At 38.9% G+C, this 8917-nt stretch overlaps 1 protein-coding gene across 1 annotated transcript in view; it reads left to right on the top strand.

Annotated features, from left to right (window-relative positions):
- LOC101341390 (uncharacterized) overlaps positions 1–8917 on the top strand; it is a gene marked incomplete at its 5' end in the record, with an annotated part of 229369 nt that overhangs the window by 135742 nt on the left and 84710 nt on the right. Inside the window, 3 exon segments of the mRNA XM_023727725.1 lie at positions 2954–2992; positions 2995–3153; positions 6662–6752. Of these exon segments, the coding sequence (XP_023583493.1) occupies positions 2954–2992; positions 2995–3153; positions 6662–6752 (289 nt within the window).

The following is an 8917-nucleotide window of genomic DNA, read 5'->3' as shown; positions in this document are numbered from 1 at the left end:
TTATTCTTGGCTGACAATTTTTTTCTTTCAAGGTTTTTTTATATGTCATCCCATTGCCTTCTTGCTTGCATGGTTTCTGCCGAATAATCTGAGCTTAGTCTTATTGTTTCTTCTCTGTATGTGACTTCTTGTTTTTCACGAGCTGCTGTCAGGATTCTTTGTCTGTCTTTGGTTTTGGCGAGTGTGATTTTGATATGCCTTGGTTGTATTCTTTTGGGGTCTATCCTATAAGGGGTTCGATGAGCTTCGTGGATGGCCAGCTTTTCATCTTTCATGATATTGGGGAAGGTTTCTGTCAGCAGTTCTTCAATGATCCTCTCAGTGTTTTCTGTTTTCTCCCCCTGTTGTGGAACTCTGATCACTTGCCAATTTTTGGTTTTGATTGTATCCTACATAATTTTCAGGGTCTCTTCATTTTTCTGATTTTCCTCAGAGTTGTATCCAAGTGTTTGTCTTCAGTTTCGCTGATACTGTCTTCTATTGTTGCAAACCTGCTCCTCAGTCCTTCTATGACACTGTCCTTTTCTGACATCTTGTTGTTTATCTTTTGAATTTATAATTGTTGTATTTGTATGATTTCTAGTTGTGAATTTATTTTGGCTTTTTTTTCCTGCATTATTTTCCTGAATTCTGCCATGTTGAGGTCTGTATTTTCCATGAATTTTTTTACCTTTTCCTTGAATTTGTCTGTTTTTTCCTCACTTTTGTCTGCTTTTTGCCTCAACTCTTGGATAGCTCTGAATATTAGAGATTTGAATTCCCTATCAGGTAGTTCTAGTGCCTCTTCTTCTACTGGAAAGTCATCTGGTGTTTTATTTTGGATGCATACTGGAACCGTCTTGTTCTGTTTTTGTAAATGTTTGATATTGTCTGCTGTCTTCAGGGAATTCAGTAGTTATTTTCCTCAATTACTTACTCTAGATTTGTTTGTTTTGTCTTGTGTTTTTTCTCATTTGGCTATGTCAGAGCAGGCGAGCTGTATGTTCTTTGTTGGTTGCTTGTCTGTGGGCAGGATACTTTTCACCTCCTTCTATAATTGGCTGGGTCTGTCGCTCATATATGGTATTGCACGGCAGGTCTAGCTGAAGAGAAGTTTCTGGGATGGGTTGTTTTTGGCACTTTCTACAGCCACCAGGGCAGGCTAGTAATCAGTGCAGGGCAGGTTCTGGTAGGCTGTGCCTGGGCTGTATGGTGGTGTGATGTTCAGCCCACAATGTAGGTAAGCAGGATGGAGGGCAGAGACTATGATGTGTGGGGCTAAGATGGATACGGGAAAGAGCAGAGAGGAATGGAAGCCAAAAATGTAGAAACATACTAAAAAGTGTGCTAGGGGAGCTTGCTGTTGGAGTGGAGAGTTGAGAGACTATGAAATGGATAAAAACAAAAGGAGAAGAAAAAAAGAAAAGAAAAAATGAATAAATAAAAATTATAAAGAAAGAAGAAAAGCAAATGTTCCAGGGATACCACCGGTGTGGCTGTGAGGTCTGGGGAAGTTGCTTCCAGGCTGTGAAGTACAGTCTGGCTAGAAGGGGTAGAGATGTCACTCAGTGCCAGGTATTTAGGGGACAGGAAGAGAAGGAAAGTATAGAGAGATGAGAAACTGAGTAATGAAGAAAGAGAAAAAGGGAAAAGGGGGAAAACAAAACTAAACAAACAAAAAAAAGAACAAGAAAAATCCTCAAAGAAGAAAAGAAAAAAAGCCACCACCACCCAAAAAAAAAAATAGAGAAATGCTCTCGGGGATCCCTCTGTGCATCTGTGCAAACCGATTGAGTAGGTCCCAAGCTATGCAGTACTGCCTGGCTAGAATGGGCTCCCAATTCGAGAAAAGAAAAAGAAAACAAATGAACAGTTCAAAACAAGCCAAAAAATTCCCCAAGATCCTACCAGCATGGCAGCACAGGCTGGGAAGCAGTTTGACATTTGAATGGTGTTTCACAGCCTTTCAGAAAGAAGCAAAGATGGCACACAGAGCCAGGTATTTGAGAAAAAGGAGGGGGAGGTGGTGAGAGATAAGGAAGAAATCTAAAGAAGCAGAAAAAAACAATAGCAGCAGCCAACAAATGGCACTTAGGGAGCCAGACAGTGTGGTGGGTGGAATCCAAGGGACACCGGAGTGAAGGTGGTTCTTCCCTGCTAAGAAACTGGCTGAAGGAAGCAGAGCAGGCCTAGTGGGGGTGAAGAAGGGTGGGGGATGGGAAAGTGTATATCACTGGTTACCAGTTGTTCTGTCTTCTTCTGGAAGCTCTGTGAAGCTGCTTTCCCATACTCTCTGTTCAGTGATCTCTGATAGGAGTCCAAGATGGTGAATCCGAGCTGCGTTAGCTGACAGGGGACCTCTGCATGTATCTCTCTTCGCTCCCAGTTCTCTGTCAGTTTCTTATTCCATTCAGTGCTTGGCTGAGTTCTTTATCTCTTCATTTGATGCTTAGGGTTTCAGGACTGTCGTTTTCTGTTTGGCTTAGTTTTTCAGATCTTTGTTGTGGATGGACAGCGTGGTGCTTCTGCCTATAGCACCATGTTGCCTGGAAGTCATGAAAACATGTTTTAATTCCACTATCTTGTACTTTATACAGTTTCACCCCATAGGGAGTTCTATCTAAAAATCTTTAAGATAGGCAGGCAGCTTTATGAAAAATCTGTGGACACAGACTGCAAACTCCAGTATGCCCAGCCATATTGTAGTGCTAAAGACAAGCAAAGCTTTGCCAGGCACTTCATATGTTTATTGTTCTCATTCAATTAGCTTCCATAGTTTAGTTTCAGTTGACCAGAACCTCGCAGTGAGGAGACAAGGCACAAATCAGCTCCCAAGAAGTGTAACAGTTCATTGCTTCCGCACCCCCAGCTCCCGCCCAGGTTTGATATCCTTAGGCTCAGAGTGACAGAGGATTCTGTCAGCCTGACGTTGCATCTGAACTGCCACTAATGCCTCCCCCGACCACCACCACAGAAGAAATCAGACATTCCCAAAGCTGTGATAATCTTCTGTCAGAGATGAATGGAAGGTGTTTGTGTTGACAGGAAATACAGGGACTCAAGCCAACGTCACACTCTGGATGTATGGAGATGAAGGAGCCACTGGACTAATAAGTCTCAGCAAGGAAAACCCAGATCAGCTCTTCCTGCCAAGACAGGAAGATGAGTTTCAGGTAAACAGAATCAGCAGTAATGTTGTTGTTTGAATATTTTAACGGTCTTTCTATAATATAGAAGAGTCGTTTTTGTGTGAGACAGTGTGTTTATGTATGTGTGTTTGTGTGTGTGTTGTGTGAGTGTGTGCCCTATATAAAATAAATCTCTCGTCTATTAGAATTCCCATAAATTTTCTTAATGCTAATTGTACTGATTGTAATCAGCAAAGGAAATACTTTTTTTCTCACTTATCTTATACAAGTGAGGAAAGTTATAGAAGAAATGTGCTTTCTTTAAGGATACTTTGTTTTAGGTTATTGGTTTGAAACTGGCTCCATGAATCATCAGCCTCATCTCAAATCATATCGAGATTATATGCCATCTAGAGATTTTTCTGGTGATGAAAACTTTTCTTTTGTATACTTGCATATATTTGTAGATGTATGAGTGTGAAATTATTTTCTTGGCATCTTGGTAGGTCATGTTTGAAGCTCTGCCCATGCCACTCTAATTTCTTCCTTTTGTATTTCTTAGCGTGAGGAAGCTCTGGGCTGCTTTATTTTGATTACTGCTTGTTGCCTTTCCTAGTTCCTCAGGGCTTTGGCCAAATTTCACTTAGGACAATTACACTTCACTCCACTAATTCCACCCAAACCCCTGCAATGTGAAAGCTATATGGTTCTTTGGTGCACTGTTAAACAGCAGTTGTTCTCCCTGGAGAGTATATCCTTCTACATCATAAGGCTGGGTAGAGAATAGGGAATAATTGAGACCAACGTGAGTCACCAGAAAGCCATGCCAATGTTTTGGGCTGTGGTGCCTTGCAATCACTAATACCCAGATAGCTTTAGGTCTTTAGATCTGAGGCTGCCATGCTTCCTTTGCTATCATTAAACTAAGTTGTACTGAGGAAAAGCAATTTTCTGCACTCATGAGGGAGCACTTTGGTTGAATGCACAGGCAGGTATACTTTATACAACATATGCATTTCCAAAGATTATTTGAAAATGATTATTTAGAATTCAGAATGATCCCAATCAATAGCATTATATCTTATGGTTATATCCCCAGTATACCCTAAAAAGTCTGTTTTACCCATAACATACTTTGTGGTATATGTATTTATATGCTGGTGAATCCATCCATGTTTTTCTAGAAAAATTTACCCTGGGTTCAGTCTTGGAACTCATGGTATATAGAGTCTCAATATTAATTGCACATTGCAATTACCTGGGAGCTTAAAAAAATACTGATACTTGGTCCCACCTCCAGGGATTCTGGTTTAATTCATGTGGGGTACATCCTAGGAACTGAGGTTTTTAGAAAGCCCCCCAAGTGATTCTAAAGTGTAGCCAGGGTTAAGAATCACATTTACAGCATTAGACTGCAAATTAGATAAGCTGGATTGGAGTCCTGGTTTCCCATATATTAGATCTGTGATCTTAATTTCTCCAGGGCAACATTATCTTTACATGTAGAATGGAGACAATAATACCTGCTCTTTCTAAATTCCAGGGTGATCTGATGACAAAAAGAGAAAATGTGTATATATATATATATACATCTATACACACACGCACACACACACACACACAGAGTTATAGGGAATGTAGTAAGTTGGTTGAAACTAAAGGCCTTGGAGTCACGAAGAAGAGTTTCAAATCCAGATCTACCACTTGCTAGTTCTCTAAACGGAACAAGCCACTTATCCTCACTAATCCTGTTTTCTCCTCAGTAAAATGGAGGTAATAACACAAGTCCGATCTCAGCCTTATTCACTCTGGTCTCTGGAAATAACAAACAGGCATAAAACCATAGACACATAATAACTCGGCTTTTCAGTTATCACTTTATTGCTTTTCACTTGGAATGTGTAGAAAGAGGAAGTTTACATTCTTGGAACAACAAAAGGGTATCTAAATGTTGGCTAACATTTCATACTGCAGACTGTGGACTATTTCCCAATTCCTCTGGTGGGAAGAACAAGCTTCTGGGTTCTGTAGTGAGACCAGCTATGGAAATAAGAAAGTGAAGGGAGGTTGGCTGTGGGGGATCCCTTTTCCTTTAGGTCAATGCTAGCATAGTCCCTCTTGACCCTTCACAATCGATAGAGGAAACTGGATTTCTGAAAAAAAAAAAAAAAAGAGGATTACTAAGCATAGACATAGATATGAAAGAGCGATTCTTATGACTTTTGGGTCACCTGACCATCCCAGTTCTTTCCAGGTCTAGTCATAGGTAGACAATGATGCAAGTCAAACCTAATGTGCAAGTGCCTATTCACGTCTCTGTTCTGTGGAGGTAGATGGGCAGCCATGGGAGAAATAATGTTAATGGCTATTATTTAAGTCATTAAATAATAAGGTGCTATATTATTTGAAGGAACCCTGGCAACCCAGTGGCTAAGCACTTGGCTGCTAACCAGAAGGTTGCCTGTTTGAACCCACCAGTCACTCCTCAGGAGAAAGATGTGGCAGTTGGCTTCTGTTAAGATTTACAGCCCCTTGGAAACTCTATGAGGCAGTTCTACTCTGTCCTACAGGGTCACTATGAGTCAGAATCGAATTGCTGGCAGTAGGTTTAGGTTTTTTGGGTATTACCTTATTTAATCCTCACAGTTCAGTGCCCTAGGCATATCTTCTCATATTGAAAATATCTGCTTGTATATTTGTCTCCCTCACTAGACTATAAATTTCTCCAAATTAGGGACTGTGTTGTCATTTTCGTCTTTGTATACTTGTTGCCTTTCATAATGCCTAGCTTATCATGTTTAATAAGTATTTATTTTATTGAACTGGGACTTCTATTCAATAGCCATTATGTCCTTTCAACAGAAAAAGAAATTGAGGACAAGAGATATAAAAATACCATGTTTTACTCAGTTTGCAATACGTAGGATTCCAGTTTAGTTCAAAGTGAATCCAAAGCCTGTTCTCTGCAATACTGCCTGGATTAATAAATATTCTTGGGCTGTATCAAAAAACAAAGTACACAGACTCTATTGTTCAGGTTTGTTTTTTTTCTTCTTCTTGGACTTTGAACATCTTTGTCTTAGCCTAGGAATCAAAGAAGAAAGGATTTTCATAGTAGAGGGAAGCTCTAGACTCACATGTACTTTTCCTTAAGCTCATAGAAATAGCTGTGCTCAGCCTTTCTTTAATGAAAATTCCTTTTTTTCCTTCTTAAAAGTAGAGCCCATCTTTCTGTCAGTGAAACTCAGCTTCACAAGATCTGGCTTTCAGTGAGAAGTGAGTGGTAGTCAGAGAACTGAGAATATCTATGATCGTAATTCTCTTCTTTTCTCTTACTCCCCTGCACATTTTTAGTCAAGTCACAGGTTACTTCTATCTTATGTTCTGTGTCTGTGAGGTTCACTGATAGCTTCCTGAGAGGATTCTGAAAGGGTCCCTGAGAGCTTTTCAACTTTTAGGAACACAAAATGCATTTAGTATGAAGAATAGGAAGAATTTCTTAATGTGCTTAATTTGAATTTCTGTTAATTTTTTCTACTTTACATCTCATCACTTTGAAATAAGAAGCATTGGAAAGATATATAAGATCAGGATGGGCCATGGTGGAACTAGTGAACAACCTGAATGGAGCCTATAGAAGGTAATGTGTTTGATTTTGTGTTTCGTAGATATTCTATGATGAAAAGAAATAAGCAGGCTTCTTAAAGCAACGAGAATAGGATATTTTCCTAATTGTTGCAAATAAAGGAAACAATATTTTTTGTTGACATAACACTCTAAACAAATATTTTTTTTTTATGAAAGTTTTTTTAAATAGCATTTTTATCAGTATTCTTACAAAGGTAATCTGTATTGATGGAAGAAAATCTAAAAAATACAGTGAAACATAAGAACAAAAATGAGTTAGTTATTCATCAGTCATTAGATGAGCATTCTGGTAGTTCATTTTCTTCAAATATGTTTTTCTATGAATGTCTGTCTCTCTGTGTATGTGTCTGTGTTTACACACATACACTCACACACACATATACTCATTTTTCCCTTTTAGTGAAATTGAATATGCCATATATGCACTTTGGGATCCTACCTGTATTTTTTTTTACTTAATTATGGCAATAATAACAACAATTATAATAATAATAAATGGTTGTTGAGGGCGTACCATATGCTAGCTGCCTTACAAATATTATCGTATTTCTGTCAAACAACAACTCTGATTTAGGTACCATAAATATCTCTACTTTATAAAAAATTGAGGCTAAATAAAGTTGAAAAACTTGACTGAGGTCATCTAGAAAGTAGTCTTATTGTATGTTAGACTCTAAGGACTGATATCTTAACCACTATTATTGGGCCCTAAATTTGTTTTTAAAGATAGATGATAGATAGATAGGTAGATAGATAGATAGACAGACAGATAGCTGCCCTCAAGTCCACTCTCACTCATGATGACTTTATGTACAGAAGAACAAAACATTGCTCAGTTTTGTATCATCCTCATGCTTGCTGCCTGTTTGAGTCCGTGTTGTGGCTGTTGTACCAATTTGTCTCACCAAGGGTCTCTATCACTCATGGCCCTCTACTTCAACAAACATGATCTCCTCCTCCAGTAATTGATTCCTCTTGATAACACATCCAAAGCAAGCAAATCAGACAATGTTTTGTTATGATCCATAAGGTTTTCATTGGCTAGTTTTCAGAAGTACATCACCAGGCCTTTCTTCCTAGTTTTTGTTAGTCTGGAAGCGCTACTGAAACCTGTACACCATGAGTGACCCTGCTGGTATTTTAAATGGCAGTGTCATAGCTTCCAGCAACACAGCAACTTGCAAGCCACCACAGTATGACAAACTGACACATGGGTGGTAGATTTTAAAAATAGATGGCAATTATATGCTTAGAAACCATGAGATTTCCATACAGAATCAGTAGATTAAAGTGGAGTCAGATGACCAGGTTTGAATCATAGAACATCTCTGCTCTCTAGCTAGTGTTATGGATTGAATTATGTCTCCTAAAAATGTGTGTCAACTTGTCTAGGACATGATTCCCAGTATTGTGTGGTTGTCCACAATTTGGGATCTGATGTAATAATTCTATGTGTTGTAAATCCTAACCTCTATGATGTTAATGAGGCAGTTACGTTAAAGAGGCAGGACTCAATCTACAGGATTAGGTTGCATCTAGAGTCAGTCTCTTTTCAAATATAAAAGAGAGAAGCGAGTAGAGAGGAGAGAGACATCATTACCACAAAGAAAGAAGAGCCAGGAGTGGAGCAAGTTCTTTGATTCTAGTCCCCTTCACTGAGAATCTCCTAGTCAGGGGAAGCTTTATGACAAGGACTTTCCCCAGAGCTGACAGAGATAGAAAGCCTTCCCCTGGGGCTGGTGCCCTGAATTTGGACTTCTATCCTCTTAAACTGTGAGAGAAGAAATTCTGTTTGTTAAAGCCATCTACTTGTAGTATTTCTTAGTAGCACTAGATAACTAAGATACATAGTATTCCACTGTGTGTATGTACCACAGTTTGTTTATCCATTTATCCACTGATGGGCACTTAGGTTGTTTCTATCTTTCTGCTATTGTGAACAGTGCTGCAACGAACAAGGGGGTGCATATATCTATTCTCGTAATGGCTCTTATTTGTCTAGGATATATAACTAGGAGTGGGATTGCTGGGTCATATGGTATTTCTATTCGTAGCTTTTATTTTATTTTATTTTATTGTACTTCAGGTGAAGGCTTACAGAACAAATAGTTTCTCATGAAACAGTAGTACACATGTAGTTTTATGACATTGGTTAACAACCC

Source organism: Trichechus manatus, unplaced genomic scaffold (genome assembly GCF_000243295.1).
Source record: "Trichechus manatus latirostris isolate Lorelei unplaced genomic scaffold, TriManLat1.0 scaffold00018, whole genome shotgun sequence".
Classification (NCBI taxonomy): Eukaryota; Metazoa; Chordata; class Mammalia; order Sirenia; family Trichechidae; genus Trichechus; species Trichechus manatus.
This window is presented reverse-complemented; position numbering and strand designations above follow the sequence as displayed.